The following is a 21197-nucleotide window of genomic DNA, read 5'->3' as shown; positions in this document are numbered from 1 at the left end:
TTCTATGGTCTCTAAAATGCAAGGAGATCGCAGCAGAGCTAGTAAACGCTTAGTTGCATAAGCGTGATGTCTCTGTATCGAATCTCGCTTTCTTGTGATTATCTACACCAATAATCGGTGCTACGCTTCGATACACGTCGTACGCCGCGAAAATGTGTGACGGCCAAGAACCGATTATGAAATGTAAATCGAGTTTTTTTTCTTTTTTTTTCAATAAACATATTGACAAAAACCATCGACAACAAAAATTCTGCGTTTATAACATCTGCTGTATGTAGCAATAACTATTGTTTTCAATGTTTCTACGATCGGTATCATCCTGATACGTGTAGTGCTCCATAGGTTACATATTACACTTGTCACAAATGAAGATACAGTAATATAAACAAAATGACTATACTAATTCGATTCAAGGTTTTCGTGTATCCTTTCTGTGCTTCCAGTCTCCTTAAGAAAACAAACTTTGTCTCCTTTTTTCGTGTTTAAGATTAATAAATTAGTAAGCGAATGATTAAATATTGATAAATTCCACGACCATTAAAAAGCTATTGTTTGAATTACGTGGGAATAACAAACTGCTGGCAACGAGATCCGCTCCACAGAACTAAGTGCTTACACACTCTTTTTTTTTGTTAGGAAATTGGCTTGCTACTTTCATGAACATTCATTATGTGATACGAGCTGCAAATTAAAAAAGTAATTAGTAACAAAGCAAAATAAAAAGATCCTCAATAATGAGGAAGCCAGCTCACAAACTGCCGTTTAATTTTTTAATTTTTTAAACGTTTTGTACTTTTTATTTTTTAATTTTTTACTGTGTAAGGAAGAAAGGCTTCACATGACTGATCGCCAAAAACTGGGAGGAATCAAAGACTACAGGGGAACTCAGCTAACAGCCTGTCAACAAAAAGCACTCGAAAATGTTGCAAGACCACACCAGACTTGCGGTATGATTTGTACAGCTACAAGAGACTATGAGTTTACACCCTACCAGAAATCACTTTAACTAGTAAATTTTCCACTTGACCACCTGGCCAATTTGTCTCGTGAACTGATTTTTCCCATTAACTGTGTTTGTTGTTGTTAGCCTACATTAGAGGTTATCACATTTAACAGAATCTAAATGAGCTTGAGTGCTGAAATAGTATTAATGACATGGTGCCCCTGTCATCATTTTAGTCAATTGTTGATGGGTGATTAATATATCAACGTGAGATTGATCTTTTAAAAAGTTATGACACAAGTTCATTGATTAAAAAATAGAAAAACAATACACTTAAGCTTGATGATAAATAAAACATGAACTATTAGCAACAGCCGGTCGCAATAGCGGAGCGGTTATAGGCGCTACAGTCTGGAACTGAGCGACCGCTACGGTCGCAGGTTCGAATCCTGCCGCGGGCATGGATGTGTGTGACGTCCTTAGATTAGTTAGGTTTAAGTAGTTCTAAGTTCTAGGGGGCTGATGACCTCAGAAGTTAAGTCCCATAGTGCTCAGAGCCCTTTGAACCATTTTTGTTGGCTACAGAAACAGGCCCAACAAATAGTAACACGATACTGAGTGGCAACTGGTCGGCAAAGACTAAGGTTTGCCTGATTGAACTAAGTACTCTGACTCATAACATGGTTGGTTTATTGAACAAATGGACTAAACAGCAAGTTTATCAGTCCCTTAACTCAACACATGGATAACACAGCGTTAAATTATCACACTGATTTTGATGGATTTATTCTACCGAGAAGTTACATTATGTTTCTGCAGCTGACAATTGACGAGGCTGTGATTCTGTTTGCCCTAACAAGCTGGAGCAGCAACACTACACCCCTTTCTAGATGTGTATCGCTGCCTCAGATGACGGTCATGGTACACGTATCTGTGATGTGCGGCACCTGTAATTCATTGTCACAGACAATATGTAGTGTCGCAGATGGACGGGTGGCTACTACTCTCTAATGCAACCCTGAAATCACGGCAGGTTCCAACGTGTGACACTCTCGTTCGCCGGTCATACCATGAACCAATTTGACTCAATTACACGGCCGTGCGCACAAGGAGATCAAACATGAAAGCTGCAAGCCTGTCATGAATAGGATCGCCCTCGGCACAGCGAGTTGTCCGAGACGACTGAGGTCTAAACCGTTAGTACAGCTGAGTCCTCAACACAGGCTCCGCAGTCAAGACCAGTCCTTGTGTAAAGTTACGCTCAGGACAAGTGTCCAAAGTGCAGCCCACTCATAACTAAAGTCTAGACCAGAATCCTCTCCAGACCGGAATCTGAATCAGAAGGCCAGGTTTACCCTCTCCTGTCTTTCCATCAAACCTTGGTAAACTTCACCAAAGTGGTGCTCCAACTCCCCCCCACCCCAAAGGGTTTCGCGCCAATCGCAAGTCTCAACGAGCCCCTCTAACTCGTCTGCTCTACTCATAAGCCAATAAGGCTAATCCAAATTAACAATATCCATCTCTTTTCTGAAGAAGTAGCCAATTCCTGACTCACTAATTCCTATGCAGAGAGGAGAAGACGTTGTGCTCCAAACTCGTTTTTTTTTGTTTCTTTCCACGGTCACGTCAGGCAACGTGTTTTGGGTTTTCAATTAGTTCTAACGTGAATAGCCCATTTATCGTGTAGATCACTATCTGGATGGTCCGAACGTTATAGTGTGTCCAACCAGGGGCCATGGTAAAACTAAACGAATTGCATGTACGTCCCAACATAGACCATTTCAGAGCCGGCATAAATGTTGCGTTCCATCTTGTTTCAAGGCCTGAGGCTTCCCAAAAAAAACTCTGCAAGCAGAGGGATGTTTCTGAGATCATAGACGGCTTATGTCCCTACTCATATCAAAATGCCGTGGAATTTGCACAGTTCAGTGGCCCAGTGGTTTACCCCTGCTCAGTCATACAATAGGTTTGAATCATATATAATACATAAACGGACAACAATTGTATCTTCAGAAACACACTCATTCTCAAAATCAAGACAAGCAAGTAACATGTATCATATGTTGTGCTTATTTCATATGGCAGTATAATGTTGTTTATTGTAGCTACAAGACATCTGAAATTCAGTTTTCACATAAAATTTACATAAACTCTTGACAAATTATCTTCACCCGAGCAGTTGTTCCAAAAATTAAATCAGTTTCACAAGAAAATATACAGAATTACATGAGAATCAGTCACAAAACATCCTATCTCTCCATCCACAAAAGTCTCTGAGAAGACTATTTGCATTTACAAAGTGACACATGTAGAACACGGTGCTAAACACGCACACAAATGGTCTCTGCACAGGCTGAAACATCAAGGTAGCCGGAAGCTGTGGCCGAGCGGTTGCAGTTGCTTCAGTCAGGAACCACGCGGCTGATACGGTCGTGCCGGCTGAAGTGGCCGTGCGGTTAAAGGCGCTGCAGTCTCGAACCGCAAGACCGCTACGGTCGCAGGTTCGAATCCTGCCTCGGGCATGGATGTTTGTGATGTCCTTAGGTTAGTTAGGTTTAACTAGTTCTAAGTTCTAGGGGACTAATGACCTCAGCAGTTGAGTCCCACAGTGCTCAGAGCCATTTGCACCATTTTTTTTTTTTAATACGGTCGTAGGTTCGAACCTGCCTCGGGCATGGATGTGTGTGATGTCCTTAGGTTAGTTAGGTTTAAGTAGCTCTAAGTCTAGGGGACTGATGACTTCAGATGTTAGGTCTCATAGTGCTTAGAGCCATTTGAACCATTTGAGCATCAAGGTACAACGAGGCTGTGCCCGAGTCATGGCCGCCCTTTACTCAGCGCTTGATGTAGAAGCAGCAGCGGATGGCTATGGGCCCCTATCTGGTCCAGGGCAGCATCAGTAAGGTGGCTGGGCTGTTGGCATCATCTCGAACTGGCAGCGCTGTTTGGTGGAAAGGAATGAGAAACCAGTACACTCTCACGACGCCGAACAACTTCAACTCAGGTGCCCCGGTCTTGTCTCGCGATTGGGTAGCTGAAAGAGTGCAGACTTCCCTTGGATTAGGTGGTGAGACAGAGTTGGATCTGGTGTGCAGCCAGTCTCCTGGTGAGGATTTATTCTTTTTGCCACTGTGCCACTGCCAATCTGCGTCATAGTGCACGAATGCGGGGGCAGCTCGTCCGGATCGTGACCACCTGGTACTGCACGGCGTCTGTAGAGGGGGTGTGCCTGCTCGGGGGTCCCACTGAGCATCGTTGTGGTGCCGACTCGTATGCGGGTCTTTCGACGTCAGGGACGAGCCTCCGGTCCGGCGGTCCCATTCACAACCGTTCGACGGGTGGTTGCTGTCAGCTGTCATTTGCTCGGCACCATGCAGGCTGCCAGGCTATCGAGAAAGTGGCTTTCACTTTCGCTGGGCTGCAGAGGCGGCAGGTAGACCTCCAGCTGTTCTGGCCTACGTTTAGCGCTGGTAACTGGCCCTCCACTCGGCATGTCACCGGGGCACCCAGCGCAGGCGCTCTCCTTCAAGCTGGCACGTGCTCGTTGTCGCCGTCCTCAGGGTGTTGCCTTGTGACGCCGTACAGGACGCATCGATAATGGGTCTGATAGGTCCTAAAATCTGCACAAGCATTGTCTTTGTATTATGTTTCACTGCTAATGTTTTTCATCGATCTTTGTACATAGCTTCTTATGAATAAAACAACAACCAAAAATAATGTCTTTGTATAAATGCAGTATGAAGACATATATAATTACCCGAGCGATCGTGATAAAAAATGAAAAGTAGAAATATGTTTTTCATATAGAATAAGCATGAGATGAGCCCGCCGGAGTGGCCGAGCGGTTAAAGGCGCTACGGTCTGGAACCGCACGACCGCTACGGTCGCAGGTTCGAATCCTGCCTCGGGCATGGATGTGTGTGATGTCCTTAGGTTAGTTAGGTTTAAGTAGTTCTAAGTTCTAGGGGACTGATGACCACAGCAGTTAAGTCCCATAGTGCTCAGAGCCACTTGAACCATTTTTGAAACATGACATGCATAAAACTTACAGTCGTCCTAAATGTATGGTGTGAAGTGTCTCTGGTCTGTGTGTTACTACCATTTCCCTCATGCATACCCCTATGATAGGCCAGCACTGCATCCGCCCTTCACCCAACATGCTCTTTCCACACAGCACTTAAAATGGTTCAAATGGCTCTAAGCACTATGGAACTTAACATCTGAGGTCATCAGTCCCCTAGACTTAGAACTACTTAAACCTAACTAACCTAAGGGCATCACACACATCCATGCCCAAGGCAGGACTCGAACCTGCGACCGTAGCAGCAGCGCGTTTCCGGGCTGAAGCACCGGCCACAGTGGCCAGCGACACAACACTTAGTATTAACTTATTTCCTTTAGCCAGTACCTCTTAACTTTACCTCCAAGCACTTTCTACTCGTAGATTATTGCTACACCACGTATACTCCTCCTGCTCTTGGTACTCAAAAATGTTCGAATGTGTGTGAAATCTTATGGGACTTAACTGCTAAGGTCATCAGTCCCTAAGCTTACACACTACTTAACCTAAATTATCCTAAGGACAAACACACACAACCATGCCCGAGGGAGGACTCGAACCTCCGCCGGGACTAGCCGCACAGTCCATGACTGCAGCTCCTTAGACCGCTCGGTATTCCTGCGCGGCTGTTCTTGGTACTCTCGGCGGTGTTGTCACCCAATGCCGAAGTGTTCTGAAACTATGCTTCCATTTGTCTAACACCTGCTCCTACATTCGCACATCTGAAACTTACAGATGTCATTAGTTTCCAGTTACTTGTCCTACATGTTACGAAAATACCTCAGATTTCCTCTTGTTGGATAGAGGCTGGAATAAAATACAGAAACGTAAATTAGTTCTCCTATGCAGGTTGGTCCTTAACCTCACCAGTGGTCCCCTTCTCATTGCTGCTCTCCTTTTCCTGAATCTGAGGTACGACGCATCACGGTGACTCTCACTGTACGTGCTCATGCCTTATAGTGTCTTTCGCTTACGGCGCTCTAATGGCGCCCGCAAAATAAAAAGACCTAGAGAAGACTGGCGATGGCTCAGAATTCCAGCAGGAATAGTGTCTCCACCCATCTCATGAGTGGGCAGTTAATACCACTTATAAAACACCCGAAAATCGAGACAAACATGCTCAGTGACATGACCGCAATCTCGTCATCACTAAACAGCAAAAAAACAACGTATGCTCTCCTCTTGGGCCGTACATAAGGTACCGTGAAAAAATCACAGAAATACACTCACAGCCCATAGTGATATTATGGGAGGCGCCACTACGAGAACTATACTGCTGAATTTGATGTTCATCATGCGATCGTTACGTGACTAGCATTCTTATGCTGCTTGGAGCGCCATAATGGACAACAATAGTGCCATACGAAGGCATAATAACCAATTGTCACAAAGGGAAATGCAGGCTGGACCCTGAGCTTAGTTCAGTCACTGTACAGAGGCTATCATAACACCAAAAAGGTATCAGTTAAAACGAGCAGCTATCTGCTGGACCCTGAGCTTAGTTTAGTCAACTTGCAGAGGTTATCGTATCACAAGAAGGCTGTTGGTTAAAACGAGGAGCTATTCAATCTAGACTTTGATTTTCAATCAGACAATGAACGCGTTGATACAACGATGTAACAATCATGCTACTCATTTGAACACGTCACTCAAGGAATCGTACCATAACCTAATAAATGACAGTTACAAATACATCAATTACAGACATTCAGCAAAAGGATAATGTAGACTATGCTACGCATCATCTTCTAGAATTACTAATCCATTGATGTTCTATGTAGAAATTGATTGTAACCTAACTGAACACCTCTTTTATAAATGGTTTCACGTGACAGGTATGGTAATACCAAAAGATTTCCTTGATTTGAGGTTTAGAATCCCAGCGTGTTCATGTGAGCGATCCTGTGTAATCGGAGAATCCACTGTAGACAGGGTAAAATTTGTGGCACAGCTGTTTATGCTTGCTAGACACATGGGAAATTTTGTTCAACACCTTTTGACCAATGCAGAATTGTCTTCGGCGTGCTTTTTTATCCCAGATATCTTTCCTCTTCAAATCCGCCTCACGTAGCTCCTAAGTGCCAGGTCAACAATTTGATTGTGTTGCATTCAGGATCTCATGGGGAAGTCCACGACTTCATTGATTAGTTCTATGGGTTGGCTCGTGTTGAGAATAGTCAGTGGTACTATCTTAATGACTCCCTGTGGAAAATCGTACACCACATCCCGGAAGTCGTGTAGGAGTACATCCCACGTGGCTTGTCGTTTCGCACAGTATATATGGCAAACGGTTCCCGGGCATTTCATTGTCCTTTGTAACGGGGATGATTGAGGATGCCCTATGGATGCGTATGTCAGTTTAATCCTGTGTTTTCCTAAAATTCTTTCTTTCTTTCTTTCTGACCGGAACTGGGGTCCATAATCCTATCGACGTAATCTACCTGGTTGAGGAAATCTTTTCAGAAGGCTGTGTACACTGTCTGTGTGGTTGCGTCTTTCAGAGAAAGTAGGGTGACACACTTTGATGTCAGCTCTCACTACTATAAGGATGTAAACTACACTGGAGAGCCAAAAAAACTGGTACACCTACCTAATATCGTGTAGGACCCCAGCGATCGCGCAAAAGTGCCGCAACACGGCGTGGCTTGGACTCGACTAATGTCTGAAATAGTGCTCGAGGGAACTGACACCATGAAACTTGCAGGGCTGTCCCTATATCTGTAAGAGTACGAGGGGAGGGTGGGGGGGGGGGGTGAAACATCTCTTCTAACAGTACGTTGCAAGACATCCCAAATGTGCCCAATAATGTTCATGTCCTGGGAGTTTGATGTCCAGAGGAAATGATTTAACTCAGAAGCGTGTTCCTGGAGCCAGTCTGTAGCGATTCTGGACGTGTGAGGTTTCGCATTGTCCTGCTGGAATTGCCGAAGTCCGTCCGAATGCGCAATGGACAAGAGTGGATGCAAGTGATCAGACGGGATGCTTACGTACGTGCCACCTGTCGGAGTCGTATCTAGACGTATCAGGGGTCCTTTACCAGTCTAACTGCACAAGCTCAACACCACTACAGAGCCCCGAGCCCCCACAACTTTGAACAGTCTCCTGCTGACTTGCAGGGTTTCGGTTCCGAAAGTCCACATCGATGATGTTACGTTCAATGGTTCGCACGCTGGCGCTTGTTGATGGCCCACAATTGAAATCTGCAACTATTTGCGGAACGTTTGCACTTCTGTCAGGTTGAACGATTCTCTCCAGTCGTCGTTGGCCCCATTGTTGCAGGATCTTTTTCTGGCCGCAGCGGTGTCAGAGATTTGACGTTCTACCAGATTCCTGATATTCGTGAAATGGTCGTACGGGAAAATCCCCACTTCATCCCTACCTCGGAGATGTTATGGCCCATCGCTCGTGCGCCGACTGTAACGCCAATTTCAAACTCCCTTAAATCTTGATAACTTGCCACTGCAGCAGCAGTAGCCGATCCTTGTTGTCTTATATAGGCGTTGCCGACCGCAACGCCGTATTCTGCCTGTTTACATATCTCTGTATTTGAATACGCATGCCTGTACTATTTTCTTTGGCGCTTAAGTGTAAATCTTCTACGCGTGTGCACAATAGGGCCCATTAAATCGGTTACACCGAAGTGTTTTAGTTTGGATGGAATTATGGGATGCAGAGGTGCCTGCATTGTCACTGTATCATACTTTGATTTCTGACCGGCTCTAGACTCTGCCTAGGCGTTCCTAATCTATCTGTCAATACCTTTAAAGTGGCACAGTGTGCGTACTTTCAGGTAGCATTTCCTGGCTCCAAAGTGTGCGTAGCAAAGATCGGTGTTACAGATGACTTTGTTCACGACCTCATCTGGAATGCAAACACGCTAGGGCCCTCCTTCTCCTTTACTGCGAAATAACAAGATTCCCTTCCGCAGTAGGCAGAACTGCCTGAGCGTAGTTCCCGTCCTGCCCTTTAACCTTTTCTTAACAGCAAACAGAGCTGGGTCCTTGTCTTATTCTCTGATGATGCACTTTTGGATCGTGGTGACATGGCTCTCAATCGCCACTTTTCAATATAATACAAGCTGTAGTGTTCTTTTTCTAGTGGGTTTTCGCCAATTCCCTCAAATCCCACAGGTGAACGTGATAGCGCATCCACGACGATGTTCTCCTCTCCTGGTATGTGGGTAATTGTATCATGAGCTCCCATCTCAGGAGTCTGTGCGGAGCTGCGCCGTGAGCAAGAATTCGAAGGCTTTGTGATCAGTGAAGACTCTTGTATTTCTCCCACAAAGGAAGAATCGAAATTTTTCGAAGCCACACACGACCGTCAAAGCTTCCAACTCGGTTACCGAGTAGTTTCTTTCGCATTCACTGAGGACATAGCTTCCAAAAGCGATGGTCTTATGCTCTATGTTCCCCCCTTGGTGATATCTCTGGAAGATGACTGTGCCTAGACCAGAGTATGAGCTGTCTGTTGCAATCCAAAATTTCTCTGTCAGGTTCGGATGCGACAAAATCGGTGCATTAACCAACTCGGTTTTGGCGGTCTGGAATTCGTCTTCCGCTACAAAGTCCCAGTGCCACGACGCCTTCTAACCGGTGACCGAGCATAATCGCGGGGTTACTAGTTTCTTAACGTGACTGAATCTCTTATAGAAATTTGCGACACTAAGAAAGTAACTGTACAGTTCGTTAGCTGTTGGCGTTGCAAATTTCGTTATCACCTTTATCTTATCCCGATCTGATGGGATTTATTCCGCGGTGTTACTCGTGAGATCCAAATACATGACTTCGTGATGTTGGCAATTACGTCGCATTCCTTGAAGGTCTGTAGTATTTCCTTAAAGATCAGACTGTTTCCTTTCTACTTCGGTTCCGAAATTAATGGATTGTCTACGTAAGAGGTGATTCTTCGTTTTACAGAATGCTTTAAGATACCGTCGAGTCCCTGACTGAAGGCAGCTGAGGACACATTTAACCCGAAGGGTAGTCGTTTGAATTGGTAACATCTACCGAGGTCGAGGAATACAGTGTATCTCCTGCAGCCCGAGTGGAATGTAATTTGCCAGGAATTGGAGCGCAAATCGAGGGACGAGAATACTGTTAGCCATGGAAGTTTTGTAGGAGCGCCTCCAGCTTCTCGGGACGATATGTTTCTGGTTCTATGATGCTGTTAATTTGTCATGAATCCAGCACCAAACGGATTGAATAGTCGGACTTCTTTACCACCGTGAGGGGGTCGTTCAACGTGGAGGTGGCTGGTTTGATGATGTCATCATCTAGCATCCTCTTGATTTCTAAGAAAACTTTTTGACCGTAGGCCCGTCGAACCTCTAAGACTTCAAGTGAATTTTTGTGTGCTCGTGCACTCGGAATGTATACTCGAAATTTCGGAAAGCTCCCGTTTACGGCAGAAATACACTGAAAAGCCAAAGAAAGTGGTACACCTGCCTAATATCGTGTAGGTTTCCCGCGGGCACGCAGAAGTGTTGCAGCATGACGTGGCATGGACTCGACTAATGTCTGAAGTGGTGCTGGAGGGAACTGATACCAGTAATCCTCCAGGGCCGTCCATAAATCCGTAAGAGTACGATGGAGTGGAAATCTCTTCTGAACAGCATCTTGCATGGCATCCCAAATATGCTCAATAATGTTCATGCCTGGGGAGTTTCGCGTCCGGCGGAAGTGTTGAAACTCAGAAGAGCGTTCCTGGAGCCACTCCGTAGCAATTCTGAACGTGTGGGGTGTCTCTTTGTCCTACTGGAATTGCCCAAGTCTGACGGAATGCACAATGGACGCGAATGGATGCAGGTGATCAGAAAGAATGCCTATGTATATGTCACCTGTCAGAGTCGTATCTAGACGTATAAGGGGCCATATCACCCCAACTGTACCCGACCCACACCATTACAGAGCCTCTACCAGCTTTAACAATCCCCTGCTGACATACAGAGACCATGGATTCTTAGGTTGTCTCCATACGCGTACACGTCCATCTGCTCGCACTTCTGTCACGTTGAAAGATTCTCTTTAGGCGTCGTAGTCCTGTTCTTCCAGGAGCTTTCTGCTGCCGCAGCGATGTCGGAAATTTGATGTTTTACCGGATTCCTGATATTCACGGTGCGCTGGTGAAATGGTCGTGCAGGAAAATCCGCACTCCATCGCTACCTCGGAGATGCAATGTCCCATCACTAGTGTACCGACTGTAACACCACGTTCAAGCTAATTTAAATCTTGATAACTTGCCACTGTAGCAGCAATAACCGATCTAACAACTGCGCCAGACACTTTTTGTGTTATATGGGCCTTGCAGACCGCAGCGCCGTATTCTGCCTCTTTACATATGACGAAGACCTGGCGCAGCACCCCCAAAACGCTCTCCCGAACCGTCTGTTGCCAGCCGCTTCAATGGACGCAGGAAGGCACGCCGATCTCCCATCTCGCGGCTTCACAGCTCGTGCCAGCCAGACTGATGTCGTGGGTTGACTCCTGTTGCTCTCGTGGCGACCTCACATGCGCCAACGCTCAAGACAGACAAGTCACCTTGTGTCTCAGTGCGCGACCGATCAACCGATCGATCCAACCGCCGATGACCATTGCCTGAACAAACTCGAGCAGACTGGCAGCCTAACACATACTAGCACTCCAGACAACAGACAGACACTGACTGCTCCACACTGTCTCGGCTGATCAACTGAACCTGGCGAGTTTTTTTTCTTTATTTTAATTTCATTCCCCTGCCCCATATGGGCAGGGGAGGGCTGTCAGCGGCACAATCCGCCGCTCTTCAGCCGAGTGACATAACAACTAAAACAAGAATAAAATGTTACAAATATAAGGCGATAAAAAAGGGGAACATAAAACAGAGTAAGGGGAGAAAATGGAGGTAAAAATACACTGACATGGAGACGTTCATGGGGGACAATTAAAAAAGTCACCAGAAAGTTAAAAGAACACATTTGGCGATTCGTAAAACACAAATAAGACATTGAATGCACATGCAAAGGTTAAAAGTCGGCCACAGTATTAAAAACACTCCAGAACAGCACTCTTAAAACTCAATTGGAGCACACACGATGAAGAATAAAACTGCCATGTGGGACCTGCCGAGGGAAAGGTCAGAGAGGATGGAAAAGGAAGGGAGGGCAAGGGGCAGCAGGGGAGGCGGCGGGATGAAGAGAGTAGGAGCGTCAGCAGGTACACTAAGAGGCAGGAGACATGTGGGGCAGGAGATGAAGAGGGAAGACAAGGCAGGAGGGAGTGCAGAGACACTGAAAGGGAGCACAAGGGAGTAGGAGCGGGAATCCGCTCAGGAAAAGGGAGGGGGAGGAGAGGGAGCCCAGAGGAGGAGGCAGGAAGATGGGGTTAGAGTTGGTAGGAGGGGTAGATGTCAGGGCGAAGCTCATCATCCTGAAGGAGTAGATGGTGGAAGTTGCGTTGGGAAAGGAGATGGAGGGTGTGGAGATGGAGAGAGGGTGGGACACAACGGTAAAGGCACGGCAACGGGTTGGGCGTGGAGAGGAAGGGAGACACCAGGGGGTGAGGGGGATCGAGGCGGCGGACAATATATAGTGTGCGGATGTATGCAAGTAAAAGGAGAACCTGGCGAGCTCATAGCGCCCCTTAAATGCACGTCAAAAGGCTACCTTTCCCCTTTCCGACCAGAGGGAGACACCAAAGCTGCGATTGCCACAGCGGCGCCACCGCCATAAACGGAGGGCGACTGCTTCACACTACCCGCTGCGGCGAGCTCTTCAAAACAGCAATTTTTACCACAGCTCAACTGTCAGTGTTTAAGCTTCATGAATACTCAATTTCCCGAGAATAAAATTGCTCTAGCTCAACTAGACTACATAAAGACGCCATGATAGGACTACAGTGGCTCATACGTGATGACGGGAGTAAAAGTGCCTCTGGCGTGTGCAGTGGTGAGCAGGTGGCTCGGCTGTTGTGTTTACAGGAAGGCGGTGCGGGGGACGCTGGCGCTGCTGCCACTGTTCGGCCTGAACCTGCTGGTGTCCCTCTACCGGATGCCCAACCCGTCCTGCACCTGGGAGCTGCTCTACGCCTACTTCGGGCTGCTGCTGGACGGACTGCAGGGGGCCTTCGTCGCTATCAGCTTCTGCTTCCTCAACAGAGAGGTACATTATCACCTGGCACAGTCCCATGCATGTACTCCATAGAACAGGTCTCGCCTGATGTCACCTTCGCAACTGGCACCATTGGTTAGCGGAAGGATGGTTCAAAGCCTACTTTGACCTGCTGGAAATCAGACAACTTCCCTTCTGTTATTTACGTATCTTTACTTACTTCATAACTTAATACATGTTTTTGTGTTGTACCACTTTATTGCTATAGTCTCTATTGTCTGTGCACTGATTACACTGGAAAATCATGAAATATCATAGGAATGTATAAAGTGGATGACAGCTCCGTCTTTATAACAAGTTAATGATCCTCCCTTCGTTGGGGACCACAGTCATAAAGTAGTTTTTGAGTGAAATAGCCACCGCTTGACTGCAAGTTTTTTATTTCACACTGGCTTTATAGTCATTATTAGGTTCAAAGATGAAATGAAACCAATAAAGCCTGTGGATCATATGGTTCAACGCATAATTTGGTAACTTAGGAACAACATAAATTTTTAGGGAGTTATTAACAAAGTTATCAAATATCCGATATATCTGAACGACATGTCGTCGGGATTTTACAACACATAAAGTTCGGGAAAAAATGCAGTAGTCTCAAGGACAAGGTCATTTTATTGACAAGTGAGTTGACAGGAAGTTCATCATTGTAGGTGTGTACTACAACAAATTCAGTCCATATGAAACACACGTCACAGTAAAGGGTGCCAAAAAAATATAATACAAAGGTGCCGAATGGCATTCAGTATTTCCCAAGCATCTTGCGCCTTTTGTTGCAATCTGGCAGTGATTCTGACAGGTCCTTCATCCTGCCATACAAGTGTTCAATTTGTCAGAGATACTGTGACCCTGTTAGCCAGGGCAGGCGATGTACGCTACGAAGAGGACGTCACGTCCCAGCAGCCATATGAGGTCGTGCATTGTCCTGCTGAAAAAGAACATCACAGTCCTGTTGAAGAAATGGCAGTAGTACAGGATTAACAAGCTGTGTAATATAACAGGCAACGGTTAGTTTACCCGCCAGAAACACCATATGTGATTGCGACCTGTAACTGACGGACCCCCACACCATGAGGCTTGGGATGGTACCAGTGTGTTGCAGACAAATGCACTCTGAAGCAGGCAGCTTACCAAGTCTCTGTCGTACACACGTACATCCATCACTCGAATACATGGAGAGCACAGTGTCATCACTGAAGAGAATAGACTCCCATTAGACTTTCTGGTGAATTCTTGCACGACAAGAGAGTAACCATGCTTGGTGGTGTAAGGTGTCAGTGGTAGCCTGGCCAGAGTCACACGTGATCTTAATCCTGCTGCAAGCAGATGGGACTCAATTGCCCCTGACGACGCAATTCAACGATTTTGACGTGTTTCTGTACTGCACAGAAGTTCATAACTGGGTCTGCAGGTGTGAGAATGTTCCACAGACCACTGTTGACACGCCACTTAGACAATGTGCCCAAAATCCGTCGATACATCCATCCAGCTTCCCGCATGCCCACAGTGTGACCACATTCAAATGACTAAAATTGTTCAACAGGAGTACATATTCGTCGGTAGGGCATGGTTGTACCCTACAATGAATGTTGTGAAAATTGTTCACCTCTAAACTGAGCACCGTTACTGCCTTCAAAGTCAAAACAGAGCGCGCACAGAGAGGCCCCCTGAGTCCCAAATAATCACCGATGACTGTGACAAATCAGTCAGTGACAATACAGTCCCTCAGCATGCAAATATTATACCTTGTTGCCAATGAATGCATCCTTGATGATGTTGCATTCTTTTCTAGTAGTTTGTAAGGTCAGGCACCCAAATTTTCAATTCGCACAAAGATCTTATAATGAAATAAGTGATGTGTATGACCACATATGTGTTGTAGTATTCCAAGGACGACATGTCATTTAGACATGTCAGATATTTGATGACTGTGTAAGTAATGCATCTTCATCTACATCTACATCCATACTCCGCAAACCACCTGACGGTGTGTGGCGGAGGGTACCTTGAGTAACTCTATCGGTTCTCCCTTCTATTCCAGTCTCGTATTGTTCGTGGAAAGAAGGATTATCGGTATGCCTCTGTGTGAGCTCTAATCTCTCTCTGATTTTATCCTCATGGTCTCTTCGCGAGATATACGTAGGAGCGAGCAATATACTGTTTGACTCCTCGGTGAAGGTATGTTCTCGAAACTTCAACAAAAGCCCGTACCGAGCTATTGACCGTCTCTCCTGCAGAGTCTTGCACTGGAGTTTATATATCATCTCCGTAACGCTTTCGCGATTACTAAATGATCCTGAAACGAAGCGCGCTGCTCTCAGTTGGATCTTCTCTATTTCTTCTATCATCCCTATCTGGTACGGATCCCACACTGCTGAGCAGTATTCAAGCAGTGGGCGAAAAAGCGTACTGTAACATACTTCCTTTGTTTCCGGATTGCATTTCCTTAGGATTCTTCCAACGAATCTCAGTCTGGCATCTGCTTTACCGACGATCAACTTTATATGATCATTCCATTTTAAATCACTCCTAATGCGTACTCCCAGATATTTTATGGAATTAACTGCTTCCAGTTTCTGACCTGCTATATTGTAGCTAAATGATAAGGGATATTTCTTTCTATGTATTCGCAGCACATTACACTTGTCTACATTGAGATTCAATTGCCATTCCCTGCACCATGCGTCAATTCGTTGCAGTTCCTCCTGCACTTCAGTACAATGTTCCCTTGTTACACACTCTCGATTTACTACAGTATCATCCGCAAAACGGAAGACTTCTCTCCATTGAGAAAGACATGCTGCGTTCTGTTATCTAGGAACTCTTCAATCCTATCGCACAATTGGTGTGATAGTCCATATGTTCTTACTTTGTTCATTAAACGACTGTGGGGAAATGTATCGAACGCCTTGCGGGAGTCAAGAAACACGGCATCTCCCTGGGAACCCGTGTCTATGGCCCTCTGAGTCTCGTGGACGAATAGCGCGAGCTGGCTTTCACATAACCGTCTTGTGTCTGTGCCCTTTTCCAATCCTTTGGAACGCTACGCTTTTCTAGAGACCTACGGTATACCGCTGCAAGAAGGGGGGCAAGTTCCTTCGCGTACTCTGTGTAAAATCGAACTGGTATCCCATCAGGTCCAGCGGCCTTTCCTCTTTTGAGCGATTTTAATTGTTTCTCTATCCCTCTGTCGTCTATTTCGATATCTACCATTTTGTCATCTGTGCGACAATCTAGAGAAGGAACTACAGTGCAGTATTTCGGCCTTTAGTCTGTCATCCTCTGTTTCAGTACCATTTTGGTCACAGAGTGTCTGGACATTTTGTTTTGATCCACCTACCGCTTTGACATAAGAACAAAATTTCTAAGATTTTCTGCCAAGTCAGTACATAGAACTTTACTTTCGAATTCATTGAACGCCTCTCGCATAGCCCTCCTCACACTACATTTAGCTTCGCGTAATTTTTGTTTGTCTGCAAGGCATTAGCTATATTTCTGTTTGCTGTGAAGTTCCCTTTGCTCCCGCAGCAGTTTTCTATCTCAGTTGTTGTACCACGGTGGCTCTTTTCCATCTCTTACGATCTTGCTTGGCACATACTCATCTAACACACATTGTACGATGGTTTTGAACTTTGTCCACTGATCCTCAACACTATCTGTACTTGAGATAAAACTTTTGTGTTGAGCCCTCAGGTACTCTGAAATCTACCTTTTGTCACTTTTTCTAAACAGAAAAATCTTCCTACCTTTTTTAATATTTCTATTTATGGCTGAAATCATCGATGCAGTAACCGCTTTATGATCGCTGATTCCCTGTTCTGCGTTAACTGTTTCAAGTAGTTCGGGTCTGTTTGTCACCAGAAGGTCTAATATCTTATCGCCACGAGTAGGTTCTCTGTTTGACTGCTCAAAGTGGTTCTCAGATAAAGCACTTAAAAAAGTTTTCAATGGATTCTTTGTCCCTGCCACCCGTTATGAACGTTTGAGTCTCCCAGTCTATATCCGGCAAATTAAAATCTCCACCCAGAACTATAACATGTTGGGGAAATCTTCTCGAAATATTTTCCAAATTATCCTTCAGGTGCTCAGTCACAACAGCTGCTGAGCCAGGGGCCTAGAGAGACATCCAATTACCATGTCTGAGCTTGCGTTAACCGTGACCTTCACATTTCGGATCTCCGTCAATTTCCTTCGATACTATTGCACTTCTTATCGCTATAAACACGCCTCCCCCTTCACTGTCCAGCCTATCTCTGTCATCGTAAAATTTATGTTATTCTTATGTTACCACAATATGCCTTGCACTATGTCTACCGCATGTTTTATTCGTTTCGGTTTATTTTTGCACTAGATAATGGCTGTAAAACCGAAATCGTGAAAGTGTTAAATAAATGAATAATAAGAAACTTACAGTCAAATGGCGGCAATTTCATTTTAGAAATCACAAAAAAGTATGTGCATGTGTCTATGTGGAGGGTGGGGGGAGGGTGGTGAAGCTTGGTGGAAAGAGGGTCATTCAATGTGCATGGATAAGAGACTGTCTGTGAATGTGGAGGAGACCGTTTGCGAATGAGTGTAGATATGGGCAGGTCTGCGTTGGAGGTACACATGTTGATGTACATTGCAGCATGACTCTTCCATATGTGTAGTAAGCTCTACAATATGTGGTAATCATGACAGCGAGGTGCCCACTGCAGTCATAGGATAGTTGTGGAAATGGGAATACACAGTGCAATTTCAACAAATGTGGTATAGAATGACTTTGTAACTGCAAAAAATAATGCGTTTAGAAATAGAAGTGTAGCAGTAAATGGTACTGGTTTTAGTTATTAGTACATATGATATGAAACAGGAGGTACTACTTTTGTAGGTACAGTAGCTTTCTTCAGTCTGGATGAGTCAGGATTTAGAGACGTGGTAAGGGAGAGAACTGGCTTTAACATTTTAATGTTCGGATAATAAATTGCCGTCTCTTTAATCTAAGAATAGATTATTAATGCAGCTACCCGCTATCTCTGTGTAATGTCTGTATAGAAGTGTATCTGTTGTCTTTAAGATCCCTTCACCTTCACACATAAGTCTATACAGTAAAGTACGGCCCTCCCAGTTCTTGGCTGATCCGTGATAAGACAGGCGAAAAATTAAACTAATGGAGGATTATTAGTATTATCTCTATTTTCATTCGCTCTCTCTCTTTCTCTCCTTTATCTATGTATAGTTTTTATATAAGATTTCATTACGTGATATAGAGATAAAAAGATTCAGCCCAAATAGAATCTTTGGTGGAGTCCTTCGTCTTGGTGATCAGCGGCTGGCTTGCTGTAAGAGATCTTTACGTTTATTATTACTGTTAAACACTGCAGTCAGTCGGGAGAATCAATCGTTTGGACAATTTGTTCCTTTTACGAAAGATTGCGAATTCCAGATGTGTACGAAGCCTTTTTGGACGATTTAACACAGACTCAGTGATTGCAGGCTGTCTTCGACACAGCTGAAACTTCCCCACTAATTACAGGGCCAACGTGATCAACAAATGATTCAGAAAAAAACTCATTCATTCATTCACTCCAGAACAAAAAAGTCACAAACCTTATTTATAGAGGAAATCGTGTATTAAATCCATCTCCATTACATGTCCAGATCTCCGGTGATTCCATGCCTTAATTATTTTCCTTTTACAACCTCTTTCTCTTCAAAACAAACCGCTAGTGGCACAAATGTTAATTGGCTCGCTTTAGCAAGAAGAAAAGCAGAATATGTATCTCTCAGAAACACGTCAATCCCTCAACCGCCACTCCAGAAGCTGTCCAAGTTACCACTCTTACAACCATGGAGAATGCATATATGCATCTCTGTTATTTCAAAGAATAAACGCACTAGAAAATACTTTGGCGTCGACGAGCTATCGCCGCATATATTACGAGAAAATCATATCAGATAACTTTTCCAAAGTGAATGAATGTGGATGGTTTGATTGAAAATGATTAACTGGTGCGTGGTAGAGGGTATTTGCTGTGGGGACATTACATGGCTATTGGAGCATTCAGATTTTCACATTATATTGCATGTGAGACAATTGCAAGTATAGTAACGGAAGTGTGTTGTCTTTTGCAGGTCCACAGCGCAGTGAGGCGGTCTTACAATCTGCTGTCGGACAAGTACCGCGGAGGAGGAGCTCGCTCACATTCCCGGAGCAGCGAAAGTTGTGGAGCTGCTCACACAACGCTGGCGAGTATGGATGGCTTCTGACAGCTGCAGAGGGTCTGCTGCTGTCTGCCACGGGCGTAGCCGCCACCTGCTGTCTGCCTCGGGGTAGCCAGAATCTGGTGTCTGCTACTGCAGTGGTAGCCAACATCTGCTGTCTGCCACAACTGTGGCCATCAGCTGCCACCTGCCAAAATAGCAATAGCTGCCACCTGCTGTCTTACAAGGCACAGTGACATCTGCAGCATCCATCTGACCTGGTGACGTGGATCTCCTGAGACTACAGTGTTGCTAATCTTCTTTCTGCCACGTGGGTTCAGCATCACCTGCTGTCTCATGGCAGCTCAACGGTAACTGGGTGTGCTACAAACACCGAACTGCTTGTGTACACCTGTGGACATGATGTCACCATTGTGGAGAACGTGTGGTATTCATCATACTTTGCCTCCTTAGTAGTCAGCAGCAACAGTGGTACAGTGACGACACACATGCACTCTGCTTTAGTGTGCTCACTGCAGCCCACTGTGGAGATAGACAACTACCTGTTGTCTCATAAGAACAGTTGGTATTTGCAGAATCAGGCGAGGCCACTGTCTTAGTGGAGAAGGACCACCTGCTGTCTCAAAAGGCCCAATAGCTGCGATACCACTGTACATAATGTAATGGCCAGCATGGAGTTTGATATTACACCCAATGCTGAGTAACAAGGATGTAGTTCCCACCTGCTGTCCTCATAGCACTACCTAATATCTCAAAATATCTGAAAGGGCATTTGCGACCCCTGTGAAATGCATACTACTGACTCTGAAGCACACAAGGGGCCATGTGCTGTTTTGTAAGTTTGTAATACTAACAATGGTGCAGATGCCAACACTGCAGTTTCTAAGGGTTGCTGTGACTACTCAAACTTTCTGAAGACTGAATTTTTATCATCTATTGCTTAATTCCAGCTTAGGCCATTACCTTGTTTGAAGTGGTCTAACTATTTCTGCTAGCTGATGCTCTGCTTAGTGGTCAGTTGCCTCCTGCCTTCTTATGACAGACTTCATCCCATTGCAGTAAACCATAAACTGGCATAAGAGGTTATTGTTACTGAAGTAAACTAACTGCAGCGTGCTACATGGACAGCCATCATCTGATGTGTGATAGTGTTGGACGAAAGACAGAAGAAAGGACAGTTGTCTTTGGCACCGTAGGGTACACAGTTGTTGCCTAGCAGATACAAGAAAGAAAGAGGAAGGAGACACTGCAGCACTACTCTCATAGACATCAGTTACACCATATCAACGTAGCATGCAACCGCACTAGTGATTTGCACATGGTTGAACTACATCATAGTTACTGTCCTCCTGGTGAAGTGAGATATCTGTAATAAGCTGTGATTAACCCTAGCAACAAGAATGTATTTTCCGCAATGCTTACTACCGAAGGGGTGGGATATACTTTATGCCTTCCTCCAAAAAAAAAGTTTAGAAAAAAATCGTTAAATGTTTTACTCGTTATTAACAACACAGTTTTTAAATAGGTACTAACGAGTAAGTACATTTCAGAACCTGAAAATTTAATTTAGAACAATATTGGCAATACCCTCTTGTTTTCCAAAACCAAGGGCAGTATTTTATGATCAACAAAAGAAATAAATAGAAAAATACTGTTTTCGTTCATTCTCGTTAACTTTTGTTGACAACAAGCTTTTAAATATGTACTGAAGTGTAAAAGCGTCCTGAACATGAAAATATGAATATTAATTTTGTTGTGAATAGTGACACCAAATACTAACACTTAAATTTTCGGATTAAGTTTTACTGAAAAATTTAAAACAATTGGAGGATGTGGTACAAGATAGC

The 21197-nt window shown here is 44.8% G+C and overlaps 1 protein-coding gene across 1 annotated transcript in view; it reads left to right on the top strand.

The window, feature by feature from the left end:
- Window positions 1–19395, top strand: part of LOC126176324 (calcitonin gene-related peptide type 1 receptor-like) — a 170806-nt gene extending 151411 nt beyond the window's left edge. The window contains exons 8-9 of the mRNA XM_049923474.1: window positions 12960–13140; window positions 19261–19395. Of these exons, the coding sequence (XP_049779431.1) occupies window positions 12960–13140; window positions 19261–19395 (316 nt within the window). The remainder of the gene's footprint in view (window positions 1–12959; window positions 13141–19260) is intronic.
- Window positions 19396–21197: the final 1802 nt, after the last annotated feature.

The sequence above is a fragment of the Schistocerca cancellata genome, chromosome 3, assembly GCF_023864275.1.
Source record: "Schistocerca cancellata isolate TAMUIC-IGC-003103 chromosome 3, iqSchCanc2.1, whole genome shotgun sequence".
Lineage (NCBI taxonomy): Eukaryota > Metazoa > Arthropoda > Insecta > Orthoptera > Acrididae > Schistocerca > Schistocerca cancellata.
Note: the sequence above shows the minus strand (reverse complement) of the source record. Positions and strands in the feature narration are given on the sequence as shown.